A 14,730-nucleotide genomic window follows, 5' to 3' on the forward strand; every position below is an offset into this window, starting at 1 on the left:
CAGTCTTGTGGACTCTGTGGGAGAGGGAGAGGGTGGGGAGATTTGGGAGAATGGCATTGAAACATATATAGTATCATGTATGAAACGAGTCGCCAGTCCAGGTTCGATGCACGGTACTAGATGCTTGGGGCTGGTGCACCGGGACGGCCCAGAGGGAGGGTAGGGGAGGGAGGAGGGAGGAGGGTTCAGGATGGGGAACACGGGTATACCTGTGGTGGATTCATTTCGATATTTGGCAAAACTAATACAATATTGTAAAGTTTAAAAATAAAATAAAAATTTAAAACCTGTTAAAAAAAAAAAAGAAAGTATCTTAACTGTTTCTACTTTCTGGAAACATTGTGGGGAATTGAAGTAATTTCTTTCTGAAATTATCGCTAGAATTCACTATCATTTCAGCAATATTTTAAAAATAACAGTTTAACCTATCAAAACATTTCCCAGGTCACTAGATTTTAAAGCTTTAAAATGTTTTGCTTTAATTCTATAAATTTTACTATATATATTTAAAGTTTTTAATTGATCTTTTTTTTTTCTTTTTTAACTTTACAATATTGTATTGGTTTTGCCATATATCAACATGAATAACATGAATCCTCCACAGGTATACATGTGGTCCCCATTCTGAACCCTCCTCCCTCCTCCCTCCCTGTACCATCCCTCTGGGTCGTCCCAGTGCACCGGCCTCAAGCATCCAGTATTATGCATTGAACCTGGACTGGTGACTTGTTTCATATATGGTATTATACATGTTATTTAAACAGATAAATAGTAATGTGAGGATAAATGGTAGTGTGAGACTATGAATAATTTTAGGTCATAAAGATTGAAAATATTTTTCTAGTTGGGTATTCATATTATTATTATTGGGGGCATTCAGGGAGCTATAAGATAGATGTATAATACTGCTATCACCCAAAGAAAGTGATTCCCCATTGTTTCTTCTTTCAGTGAAATACAGTATTTTGCTTCTTTTCCTCCCTTTTTGTCTATTTCATTTCTCTCTCCTCTGTATTTTCTATCTCTTTTCATGCACATAGAAGAAGACTTGTACAGTTCCCTTCTTCATGTCTGGCTCATTCTTGAGATCCCAGTAGACATGGCTACCCCATTAGGATACTTGAACTAAAAACCGGATTCTCAGAGGAAAGCAAACTAATAGATTTATCCTATAGAAGACTTCTGCTGGCCCTATCAACTGCTTCAGATGCAGGAGAACTCAGTGACACCGTAGTGCATTGTTTGGATGTGCCCAAGTTTACTTATCCAATCGGCTTCCCTGGTGGCTCAGATGGTAAAGCATCTGCCTGCAAGGCGGGAGACCTCGGTTCGATCCCTGGATTGGGAAGATCCCCTGGAGAAGGAAATAACAACCCACTCCAGTACTATTGCCTGAAGAATCCCGTGGATGGAGGAATCTGGTAGGCTACAGCCCACAGGGTTGCAAAGAATCTGACACGACTGAATGATTTCACTTTCACCTACTGAAGAACATCTTGCTTCCTTCTCCGTTAATTTCTTTTTTTTCCCACCCACTGTATTTTATTTCATTTTTTAATTTTAATTTTTAAATATAAATTTATTTATTTTAATTGGAGGTTAATTACTTTGCAATATTGTATTGGTTTTGCCATACATCAACCTGAATCTGCCACAGGTATACACCTGTTCCCCATTCCAAACCCCTCTCCCTCCACCCACCCGTACTATCTCTTGATGGCTTCTTTCAGCTAAATTTGCACTGTTCCTGTTTCTATTTCTGCAGTTTCATTGGCTACATGGAAGCAGGAAACCAAACTTGTATTTCAGAGTTTATCCTCCTGGGACTCTCAGAAGAGGTATTACTGCAGCCTCTCCTCTTTTGGCTCTTCCTGTTCATGTACCTGGTCACCTTCATTGGGAACCTTCTCATCATCCTGGCCATTATCACTGACTCCCACCTCCACACACCCATGTATTTCTTTCTCTTCAACCTATCTTTTTCAGACATCTGTTTCACCTCTACCACCATCCCAAAGATGCTGTGGAATATGCAGACTCAGAGTCAAGTTATCACCTATGAAGGCTGCATTGTACAGATGTACTTTTTCATGCTTTTTGGGATATTAGACAACATCCTCTTGACTGTGATGGCTTATGACCAGTTTGTAGCCATCTGTCACCCATTGCAGTACCTGATCATCATGAATCCTAAGTTTTGTGATCTCCTGCTTCTGACATCCTGGTTAGTGAGTGTCCTCGACTCTCTGTTACATGGCTTAATGATTTTGTGACTCTCTTTTTGCACAAAATTGGAAATTCACCATTTTTTTGGTGAACTTTATGAGGTGGTTCAGCTTGCTTGTTCTGATACTTTCCTCAATGACCTGATGATATATTTTGCAAGTGGAGTTCTGGTTATTGTTCCACTCATTGGTATCCTTTTTTCTTACTCTAAGATTGTATCCTCTATTTTGAAAATTTCATCCACAAGGGGCAAGTATAAAGCATTTTCCACATGTGTGTCTCACCTCTCAACTGTCTCCTTGTTCTATGGTATAAGCCTTGGGGTGTATCTTAGCTCTGCTAACACACAAAACTCCAGGGCAACTGCAGTAGCCTCAGTGATGTACACTGTGGTCACACCCATGCTGAACCCTTTTATTTACAGTCTTAAAAACAAAGACATAAAGCAAGCCCTTAAAACACTCTTCAGTAGAGAAACATTCTTGGTTTAAAGGAAATATTTGTCTGAAGATAGAGACTTTTTCATGAGTAACAGTCCTCAAAACCCTAAGGATCCTAATCATGGTTAATATTATCAGTGACCAGAAAGATAATTTGAAATTTAAGTTATTTAAAGAGTTCAATTTCTTTCATTTTTCATATATAGGCAATGGTTTCTTCCTGTATTTTCTTTAAAATTTTGATCTCTTAATATATTCTCTGGGTTTAGTGTGGTAAATAGAACCTACTGCATAAGTTTTCACAAGTATAATATGTAATACAGGAAATGTAATGCTTAAAATAATACAGGATTGCTGAAGAAATTGTGCAATACTTTCTCTACCAGGTGAAGGTAACTGTACTTCATATGATCTTCTGTTGACAAGTCATTTGACATATCGGGTCTGTACACTAATGGCCAGGGTTTGGGTTAATCCAATTTGTAACTAGATCACATCCACAATAGGAGAAGCAACTTGAGTCACCAACTGATGTAGTTTATAATAATCTTCATCTGCTCTCCTACAATGACTGACAGGTAGATTGTACCCCTGTGAGAGACCAGGGCTCAGAGAACCCAACTTAGTCATGCCCAGATTCCTGAATCACAAAAACTTTAAGATAATTGATATGTGTACTTTGTCTAAGTTTGTGGGAGAATGTTATCCACAAAAATATTAATAAATAATACAGAGGTATAGAAAACTAGTATAATTCTTATATATTTACATAGGATGACAAAATGACCCAACACTTTGAAAAATCTTGATTATCTGTTGTAAAAGTATAAATATTTACAGGGTATGTGTGCCTGTTTAGTCGTTCAGTCGTATTTCACTCATTGTAACCCCATGGACCTTAGTCCTCTAAGCTCCACATTTCATGGAATTTTCTAGGCAAGAATAGTGGAGAGAGTTGCCATTTTCTTCTCCAGGGAATCTTCTTGACCCAGGGATCAAGAAGAACTTGATCAAGAAGAACTCAAGTCTGTTGTATCTCCTCCAATGGCAGGTGAATTCTTTACCACTGAGCCACCTGGGAAGCCAACATATTTACAGTAGGACTCAGCAATTCTGCTCCTGGGTTTTTATTTGAAGTAAATGAAAGCATCAGTTCAGTTTAGTTCAGTCACTCAGTCGTGTCTGACTCTTTGCAACCCCATGAATCACAGCACGCCAGGCCTCCCTGTCCATCACCAACTCCTGGAATTCACCCAAACTCATGTGCATCGAGTTGGTGATGCCATCTAGCCATCTCATCCTCTGTCGTCCCCTTCTCCTCCTGCCCTCAATCCCTCCCAGCATCAGGGTCTTTTCCAATGAGTCAACTCTTCACATGAGGTGGCCAAAGTACTGAAGTTTCAGCTTTAGTATCAGTCCTTCCAATGAACACCCAGGACTGATCTCCTTTAGGATGGGCTGGTTGGATCTCCTTGCAGTCCAAGGGACTCTCAAGAGTCTTCTCCAACACCACAGTTCAAAAGCATCAATTCTTTGGCGCTCAGCTTTCTTCACAGTCCAACTCTCACAACCATACATGACCACTGGAAAAACCATAGCCTTGACTAGTCGGACCTTTGTTGGCAAAGTAATATCTCTGCTTTTTAATATGCTATCTCGGTTGGTCATAACTTTCTTTCCAATGAATAAGCAACTTTTAATTTCATGGCTGCAAACACTATCTGCAGTGATTTTGGAGCTCCCCAAAATAAAGTCTGACACTGTTTCCACTGTTTCCCCAGCTATTTTCCATGAAGTGAGAGGACCAGATGCCATGATCTTCGTTTTCTGAATATTGAGATTTAAGCCAACTTTTTTTTTTTTTTAAATTTTTTATTCCTTTATTTCTCATGTGTTCCCCATCCTGAACCCTCCTCCCTCCTCCCTCCCCATACCATCCCTCTGGGTCGTCCCAGTGCACCAGCCCCAAGCATCCAGCATCGTGCATTGAACCTGGACTGGCATCTCGTTTCAGACATGACATTTCACATGTTTCAATGCCATTCTCCCAAATCTTGCCACCCTCTCCCTCTCCCACAGAGTCCATAAGCCTGTTCTATACATCAGTGTCTCTTTTGCTGTCTCGTATACAGGGTTATCGTTACCATCTTTCTAAATTCCATATATATGCGTTAGTATACTGTATTGGTGTTTGTCCTTCTGGCTTACTTCACTCTGTATAATAGGCTCCAGTTTCATCCACCTCATTAGAACTAATTCAAATGTATTCTTTTTAATGGCTGAGTAATACTCCATTGTGTATATGTACCACTGCTTTCTTATCCATTCATCTGCTGATGGACATCTAGGTTGCTTCCGTGTCCTGGCTATTATAAACAGTGCTGCGATGAACATTGGGGTACACGTGTCTCTTTCCCTTCTGGTTTCCTTGCTGTGTATGCCCAGCAGTGGGATTGCTGGCTCATAAGGCAGTTCTATTTCCAGTTTTTTAAGGAATCTCCACGCTGTTCTCCATAGTGGCTGTACTAGTTTGCATTCCCACCAACAGTGTAAGAGGGTTCCCTTTTCTCCACACCCTCTCCAGCATTTATTGCTTGTAGACTTTTGGATCGCAGCCAATCTGACTGGTGTGAAATGGTATCTCATAGTGGTTTTGATTTGCATTTCTCTGATAATGAGAGATGTTGAGCATCTTTTCATGTGTTTGTTAGCCATCTGTATGTCTTCTTTGGAGAAATGTCTATTTAGATCTTTGGCCCATTTTTTGATTGGGTCATTTATTTTTCTGGAGTTGAGCTGTAGGAGTTGCTTGTATATTTTTGAGATTAGTTGTTTGTCCATTGCTTCATTTGCTATTATTTTCTCCCATTCTGAAGGCTGTCTTTTCACCTTGCTAATAGTTTCCTTTGTTGTGCAGAAGCTTTTAAGTTTAATTAGGTCCCATTTGTTTATTTTTGCTTTTATTTCCAATATTCTTGGAGGTGGGTCATAGAGGATCCTGCTGTGATGTATGTCGGAGAGTGTTTTGCCTGTGTTCTCCTCTAGGAGTTTTATAGTTTCTGGTCTTACGTTGAGATCTTTAATCCATTTTGAGTTTATTTTTGTGTATAGTGTTAGAAAGTGTTCTAGTTTCATTCTTTTACAAGTGGTTGACCAGCTTTCCCAGCACCACTTGTTAAAGAGATTGTCTTTAATCCATTGTATATTCTTGCCTCCTTTGTCAAAGATAAGGTGTCCATATGTGCGTGGATTTATCTCTGGGCTTTCTATTTTATTCCATTGATCTATATTTCTGTCTTTGTGCCAGTACCATACTGTCTTGATAACTGTGGCTTTGTAGTAGAGCCTGAAGTCAGGTAGGTTGATTCCTCCAGTTCCATTCTTCTTTCTCAAGATCGCTTTGGCTATTCGAGGTTTTTTGTATTTCCATACAAATTGTGAAATTATTTGTTCTAGCTCTGTGAAGAATACTGCTGGTAGCTTGATAGGGATTGCATTGAATCTATAAATTGCTTTGGGTAGTATACTCATTTTCACTATATTGATTCTTCCAATCCATGAACATGGTATATTTCTCCATCTATTAGTGTCCTCTTTGATTTCTTTCACCAGTGTTTTATAGTTTTCTATATACAGGTCTTTAGTTTCTTTAGGTAGATATATTCCTAAGTATTTTATTCTTTTTGTTGCAATGGTGAATGAATTGTTTCCTTAATTTCTCTTTCTGTTTTCTCATTATTAGTGTATAGGAATGCAAGGGATTTCTGTGTGTTGATTTTATATCCTGCAACTTTACTATAATCATTGATTAGTTCTAGTAATTTTCTGGTGGAGTCTTTAGGGTTTTCTATGTAGAGGATCATGTCATCTGCAAACAGTGAGAGTTTTACTTCTTCTTTTCCAATTTGGATTCCTTTTATTTCTTTTTCTGCTCTGATTGCTGTGGCCAAAACTTCCAAAACTATGTTGAATAGTAATGGTGAAAGTGGGCACCCTTGTCTTGTTCCTGACTTTAGAGGAAATGCTTTCAATTTTTCACCATTGAGGATAATGTTTGCTGTGGGTTTGTCATATATAGCTTTTATTATTTTGAGGTATGTTCCTTCTATTCCTGCTTTCTGGAGAGTTTTTATCATAAATGGGTGTTGAATTTTGTCAAAGGCTTTCTCTGCATCTATTGAGATAATCATATGGTTTTTGTTTTTCAATTTGTTAATGTGGTGTATTACATTGATTGATTTATGGATATTGAAGAATCCTTGCATCCCTGGGATAAAGCCCACTTGGTCATGGTGTATGATCTTTTAATGTGTTGTTGGATTCTGATTGCTAGAATTTTGTTTAGGATTTTTGCATCTATATTCATCAGTGATATTGGCCTGTAGTTTTCTTTTTTTGTGGGATCTTTGTCAGGTTTTGGTATTAGGGTGATGGTGGCCTCATAGAATGAGTTTGGAAGTTTACCTTCCTCTGCAATTTTCTGGAAGAGTTTGAGCAGGATAGGTGTTAGCTCTTCTCTAAATTTTTGGTAGAATTCAGCTGTGAAGCCGTCTGGACCTGGGCTTTTGTTTGCTGGAAGATTTTTGATTACAGTTTCAATTTCCGTGCTTGTGATGGGTCTGTTAAGGTTTTCTATTTCTTACTGGTCGAGTTTTGGAAAGTTGTACTTTTCTAAGAATTTGTCCATTTCTTCCTTGTTGTCCATTTTATTGGCATATAATTGTTGATAATAGTCTCTTATGATCCTTTGTATTTCTGTGTTGTCTGTTGTGATCTCTCCATTTTCGTTTCTAATTTTATTGATTTGATTTTTCTCCCTTTGTTTCTTGATGAGTCTGGCTAATGGTTTGTCAATTTTATTTATCCTTTCAAAGAACCAGCTTTTCGCTTTGTTGATTTTTGCTATGGTCTCTTTTGTTTCTTTTGCATTTATTTCTGCTCTAATTTTTAAGATTTCTTTCCTTCTACTAACCCTGGGGTTCTTCATTTCTTCCTTTTCTAGTTGCTTTAGGTGTAGAGTTAGGTTATTTATTTGACTTTTTTCTTGTTTCTTGAGGTGTGCCTGTATTGCTATGAACTTTCCCCTTAGGACTGCTTTTACTGTGTCCCACAGGTTTTGGGTTGTTGTGTTTTCATTTTCATTCGTTTCTATGCAAATTTTGATTTCTTTTTGATTTCTTCTGTGATTTGTTGGTTATTCAGCAGGGTGTTGTTCATCCTCCATATGTTGGAATTTTTAATAGTTTTTCTCCTGTAATTGAGATCTAATCTTACTGCATTGTGGTCAGAAAAGATGCTTGGAATGATTTCTATTTTTTGAATTTACCAAGGCTAGATTTATGGCCCAGGATGTGATCTATCCTGGAGAAGGTTCCATGTGCGCTTGAGAAAAAGGTGAAATTCATTGTTTTGGGATGAAATGTCCTATAGATATCAATTAGGTCTAACTGGTCTATTGTATCGTTTAACGTTTGTGTTTCCTTGTTAATTTTCTGTTTAGTTGATCTATCCATAGGTGTGAGTGGGGTATTAAAGTCTCCCACTATTATTGTGTTATTGTTAATTTCTCCTTTCATACTTGTTAGCATTTGTCTTACATACTGCGGTGCTCCCGTGTTGGGTGCATATATATTTATAATTGTTATATCTTCTTCTTGGATTGATCCTTTGATCATTATGTAGTGACCTTCTTTGTCTCTTTTCACAGCCTTTGTTTTAAAGTCTGTTTTATCTGATATGAGTATTGCTACTCCTGCTTTCTTTTGGTCCCTGTTTGCATGGAAAATCTTTTTCCAGCCCTTCACTTTCAGTCTGTATGTGTCCCCTGTTTTGAGGTGGGTCTCCTGTAGACAACATATGTAGGGTTCTTGTTTTTGTATCCATTCAGCCAGTCTTTGTCTTTTGGTTGGGGCATTCAACCCATTTACGTTTAAGGTAATTACTGATAAGTATGATCCCGTTGCCATTTACTTTATTGTTTGGGGTTCGAATTTATACACCATTTTTGTGTTTCCTGTCTACAGAATATCCTTTAGTATTTGTTGGATTGCTGGTTTGGTGGTGCTGAATTCTCTCAGCTTTTGCTTGTCTGAGAAGCTTTTGATTTCTCCTTCATACTTGAATGAAATCCTTGCTGGGTACAATAATCTGGGCTGTAGGTTATTTTCTTTCATCATTTTAAGTATGTCTTGCCATTCCCCCCTGGCTTGAAGAGTTTCTATTGAAAGATCAGCTGTTATCCTAATGGGAATTCCCTTGTGTGTTATTTGTTGTTTTTCCCTTGCTGCTTTTAATATTTGTTCTTTGTGTTTGATCTTTGTTAATTTGATTAATATGTGTCTTGGGGTGTTTTGCCTTGGGTTTATCCTGTTTGGGACTCTCTGGGTTTCTTGGACTTGGGTGATTATTTCCTTCCCCAGTTTAGGGAAGTTTTCAACTATTATCTCAAGTATTTTCTCATGGTCTTTCTTTTTGTCTTCTTCTTCTGGAACCCCTATGATTCGAATGTTGTAACTTTTAATATTGTCCTGGAGGTCTCTGAGATTGTCCTCATTTCTTTTAATTCATTTTTCTTTTATTCTCTCTGATTCATTTATTTCTACCATTCTATCTTCTAATTCACTAATTCTATCTTCTACCTCTGTTATTCTACTATTTGTTGCCTCCAGAGTGTTTTTAATTTCATTTATTGCATTATTCATTATATTTTGACTCTTTTTTATTTCTTCTAGGTCCTTGTTAAACCTTTCTTGCATCTTCTCAATCCTTGTCTCCAAGCTATTTATCTGTGATTCCATTTTAATTTCAAGATTTTGGATCAATTTCACTATCATTATTCGAATTCTTTATCAGGTAGATTCCCTATCTCTTCCTCTTTTGTTTTTGGTTTGGTGGGCATTTATCCTGTTCCTTTATCTGCTGGCTATTCCTCTGTCTCTTCATCTTGTTTAAATTGCTGAGTTTGGGGTGTCCTTTCTGTATTCTGGCAGTTTGTGGAGTTCTCTTTATTGTGGCTTTTCCTCGCTGTGTGTGGGTTTGTACAGGTGGCTTGTCAAGGTTTCTTGGTTAGGGAAGCTTGTGTCGGTGTTCTGATGGGTGGAGCTGTATTTCTTCTCTTTGTTCAGTCGCGCTCCTTTCGAAGAGTTGGATTGCTTTTCTGGGTGCCTGATGTCCTCTGCCGGCATTCAGAAGTTGTTTTGTGGAATTTACTCGACGTTTAAATGCTCTTTTGATGAATTTGTGGGGGAGAAAGTGTTCTCCCCGTCCTACTCCTCCGCCATCTTGGCTCCTCCCTTAAGCCAACTTTTTCACTCTCCTTTTTCACTTTCATTAAGAGTCTATACAAAGACTTAGTTACAAACATTTATAAAAATTTATTCATAGTAGACAAAATGGAAGAAAAACTGTAATATCCACTGATACATAATTATAAAAAAGTTGTAGTATATTCATACAATGAAATCTACTAAGCAATAAAAATAAACCAACTACAGATACAAATGACAATTTAAATGAATTCCAAAATCTATTATGAGTGAATAATGCGAGAAAGTTCCCCTAATAGAAGCAATTTCTATGAAGTTATGCCATAGTCAAAACCAATGTTAAGGTGATTGGAATCAGATCAGTGGTGCCTGTGCCAAAGAAGGGGCTTAGGATATACTGAATATGAAGCATGAGGGACTTTTCAGAGAAGATGGAGACATCATACATCTTTTATGCAAATATTTGTGAGGATGTTGCTTAAAAAATAGTTTTGAAAGACTTTGTTTCAAGGGTGACAAGTGAAAACAACATACATCCTGAAAGGTCTTCTCTGAGTGGCCAGTCTACCTGTGTCTCAAACAATTTACACTAGAGTAGCTTTTGTTTCCTCTTGATATCAATTTCTAGCACATAATGGAAGACATCATATCTTTTAAGGATTAGCTTAAAGTCTGGAGGAAGTGTAAACTTGGACTCTAGGTAAAACCAACTCTGTACCCATGCCTTCAGCTCCCCTTACTGGCCAGGGAGAGATGATTTACATGGATGACATTCTACTATAGGAGACAATTCTTCCTGAAGCATAACTCTGAGAAAACAAAGAAACTTCTCCCAGGGGTCAGAATCAGAATCAGGGCACACAGGATATTATTGCCTTATACTGTATATGATCTCCTCATCTAAGGGCAGAATATGGAAATATACCTTGCTCAGGAATTGAAGAACGTTTGGGGAATTTGTCTAAGGGATGTTGCTCAGTCATTCATCAAGTGGGTGCTACACATTGCATTAGTCAGCTTGGGATGCTGTAACAAAATACAAGAAATTGGGCAGCTTAAATAACAGAAACTTATTTCTCACATTCTGGAGGGTGGGAGTCTGAGATCAGGTGCCAAAACAGTTGGGTTTTGGTGAAAACACTGTTTCTGGCTTTCACGTGGTTGCCTCCTCACGGTGCCTTCAAATGGCTTTTTCATGAGAGTGGAAACACACACACACACACACACACAGGAGAGAGAAGCAAAGAGAAAGAGGAAGTGCTTTATCTTCTTATAAGGCTACCAAGGGTATTAAATTATGACACTACAGTTATGACTTCATTTAACCTGTTGTTTTGCTGAAAGTTTTATTTTGTTTTAGGTTCAAAGGATTTGATAACAAACTAAGCCACTCTTTACACACAAGCAAACAATTTCAATTTTAAAAGAAGATTATTTGATTTCAATATTCAGTCATTTAAAGAAAAGAAATAGAAACAATAGAGACAAGCAACAGCATATACATCACCAAATTGGGTCATCTGACATCCAGAACTAAACAGCACTGGAAAGTCCCTCAGGTTTCCCCTGTGGCTCAGCTGGTACAGAAAAGCCACTCATTAAAAGAAATCTGGAGCCCCAATAGGGAAAGGGTCTTGGGCAGTGCGTCCACTTCATGGTGAGTTTTATAATTGTAGTTTTGGAGGTTCTCATTTATAATCCCAGGTTGCAAACTGATACCATCATCAGTTTGTGCACAAAATGCAGCCCTGGTTTTACTTTAACCATTTTGAAATTTTGTTTTCTGTGAGTCATAAGATTTCACTAAACCCTGAGCTATTGATCTGATCTCCAGGGGCTCAAAAATTTCACATCTCACTCTCTTTCTTATCTAAAGTCCTGACTGACTAGCTGTGCTTGTGGGCAGGCATGAAATCTGAGCAGTGTCCAAGGAGGTCAGAAGCCAGGTTAGAGACCTGCTCTCCTGCTTCTGAAGCCTGAATAAGACTCCCTCCATTTTAATTTTCCCAACACCTGTATCAACTCCTAGAAGCTCTATCTCCAAATACAGTGATGTAACATTGGGGACTTGAATTTGAACACATGAGTTTTGAGGGGACACAATTCAGTCTGCAGCACGTATCTCAAGTGTAACAGGCACTGTGTTAGGAATGGAGGAATAAAAATTGTGCACTTTTGGTTGAGTGAGGGTACATAGAATTTACAATAATCACACTATAATTATTGATTATACCATTTGACTCTCAGATGACAATCTATTTCCCTCACTTAAAAGTTCATAGACACCAGATCACTCTGATTTAGAATCTTAACAATATACCTTGACTTTTATTAGCATAAAAAGGAAAGGAAAGAATCAGTTCTTTATCAAAGTAGACTGGGTTGTCATTGTTTAGTTACTAAACTGTGTTAGACTCTTTTCTGACCCCATGGACTGTAGCCTTCCAGGCACCTGTGTCCATGGGATTTCCCAGGCAAGAATACTGGAATGGGTTGCCATTTCCTTCTCCAGGAGATCTTCCCAACCCACAGATCAAACCTGTGTCTCCTGTATTGGCAGGTGGATTCTTTACCACTAAGCCACCTGTGAATCCCAGACTGGGTTAAGGAATGGCATTGAATACTATAGACTAATCACAGTCACTTATCTCTATCAAACATTTTGGATTCTTCCCTTTTGCTTCAAGGGAATTTTGTAATCAAGCATGTCAGACTGACAAGTTTCTACCTTGTCTTTTTTACCTGTGCTGAAGAAAATAGGAGAAGAAATGGAAAAAGGATCCAGCAGATCTTCTTCCCAATGTGTACATATTTCCTCTTCCCTTTCAACTAGTTATCACCCTATATTATCACTTTTGATCTCTGGTCAGTCCTAAATAGCCCCTTCTTAAAGAGGTTTTTCCTCCTCTTTTGTTATCCCCAACTGAATTCCTTCCCTCTGTGATATGTTTTCACACTGATCACTTATTTTCCACTATAGTGTAGAAAAACAGCACAGTGATTTGGGTGGGTGGGTGGGGGTTGTTGGCAATATTCTACCAAATGAACACCTTTGCTTGACTTCAAACTTGGACTTTGTCATTGACTGAGATTTTCATGTTATTATTATTAAAAATATTATTATAATTCCTTGAATATCATATGCTTAACTGTGAGCCTCATGGATGACTCAGTGGCATCAGTTCAGTTCAGTCGCTCAGTCGTGTCCAACTTTTTGTGACCTCATGGACTGCAGCATGCCAGGCCTCCCTGTCTATCACCAACCCCTGGAATTTACTAAAACTCATGTCCTTTGAGTCAGTGATGCCATCTAACCATCTCATCCTGTCGTCCCCTTCTCCTCTCACCTTCAATCTTTCTTGGTGGCATAATAGATTGCTAATGTTCACTTGCACTCATCTTACTGAAATTACCAGACTTACATGTGATGACTTTCCTTCCAAGGAGTAAGTGTCTTTTAATTTCATGGCTGCAGTCACCATCTTCAGTGATCCTGGAGCCCCCCCCAAATATAGTCTGACACTGTTTCCACTGTTTCCCCATCTATTTCCCATGAAGTGATGGGACCGGATGCCATGATCTTCATTTTCTGAATGTTGAGCTTTAAGCCAACTTTTTCACTCTCCACTTTCACTTTCATCAAGAGGCTTTTGAGTTCTTCTTCACTTTCTGCCATAAGGATGATGTCATCTGCATATCTGAGGTTATTGATATTTCTCCCGGCAATCTTGATTCCAGCTTGTGCTTCTTCCAGCCCAGCGTTTCTCATGATGTACTCTGCATATAAGTTAAATAAGCAGAGTGACAATATACAGCCTTGACGTACTCCTTTTCCTATTTGGAACCAGTCTGTTGTTCCATGTCCAGTTCTAACTGTTGCTTCCTACCTGCATACAGATTTCTCGAAGGAAAGTTATGACCAACCTAGATAGCATATTGAAAAACAGAGACATTACTTTGCCAACAAAGGTCCGTCTAGTCAAGGCTATGGTTATTTTTTGTGGTCATGTACGGATGTGAGATTTGGACTGTGAAGAAGGCTGAGCACCAAAGAATTGATGCTTTTGAACTGTGGTGTTGGAGAAGACTCTTGAGAGTCCCTTGGACTGTAAGGAGATCCAACCAGTCCATTCTGAAGGGGATCAGCCCTGGGATTCCTTTGGAAGGAATGATGCTAAAGCTGAAACTCCAATACTTTGGCCACCTGATGCGAAGATTTGACTCATTGGAAAAGACTCTGAAGCTGGGAGGGATTGAGGGCAGGAGGAGAAGGGGACGACAGAGGATGAAATGGTTGGATGGCATCACTGACTCGATGGATGTGAGTCTGAGTGAACACCAGGAGTTGGTGATGGACAGGGAGGCCCGGCGTGCTGCGATTCATGGGGTCACAAAGAGTCGGACACGACTGAGCGACTGAACTGACTTACATGTGATGACCCCATGAGACTTTCCATGGCAAACATACAATGACTGTTACACCATGGACCTGCTCAGTGGATGGTGTTCCCTTTTATTAGTGTGCACTGTCAGTTAAAAGGGCCCTCATGATAAATACACACAGTAATTCTCTCTTGGATCAGGTGAGATCAAGGACTTTTCTCATACGTTTGAGTGAGGCTCCAATAGTGTCAACTCAAGGTGTTTGATTGTGGCCTTCAATTCTTAGAAGAAGAAATTTCATGTCATAGCCACATAAATCAACTTTTAATGATATCCTGCATCTTGGAAGCTACTCTGAGAAGTCCAGTGAGATAGGAGACATGACTTGAGCTCCCATGTATACCCTAAAGGGGAAA

The 14,730-nt window shown here is 38.8% G+C and overlaps 1 protein-coding gene across 1 annotated transcript; it reads left to right on the forward strand.

The window, feature by feature from the left end:
• Positions 1-1,877: 1,877 nt before the first annotated feature.
• On the forward strand, positions 1,878-2,717 carry LOC138988577 (olfactory receptor 7A10-like). The gene is made up of 2 exons (XM_070374680.1): positions 1,878-2,225; positions 2,511-2,717. The coding sequence occupies exons 1-2, from the start codon at positions 1,878-1,880 to the stop codon at positions 2,715-2,717; spliced, it is 555 nt and encodes a 184-aa protein (XP_070230781.1).
• Positions 2,718-14,730: the final 12,013 nt, after the last annotated feature.

This window comes from Bos mutus, chromosome 7 (assembly GCF_027580195.1).
Source record: "Bos mutus isolate GX-2022 chromosome 7, NWIPB_WYAK_1.1, whole genome shotgun sequence".
Taxonomy (NCBI): Eukaryota; Metazoa; Chordata; class Mammalia; order Artiodactyla; family Bovidae; genus Bos; species Bos mutus.

Excerpts from the sequence above, each read along its gene's own strand:
- LOC138988577 (XM_070374680.1), top strand. The coding sequence starts at position 1,878 with ATGTACCTGGTCACCTTCATTGGGAACCTTCTCATCATCCTGGCCATT. Across the intron at positions 2,226-2,510 it reads TCCTGCTTCTGACATCCTGG|CTCTCAACTGTCTCCTTGTT; the intron begins TTAGTGAGTGTC and ends TGTGTGTCTCAC.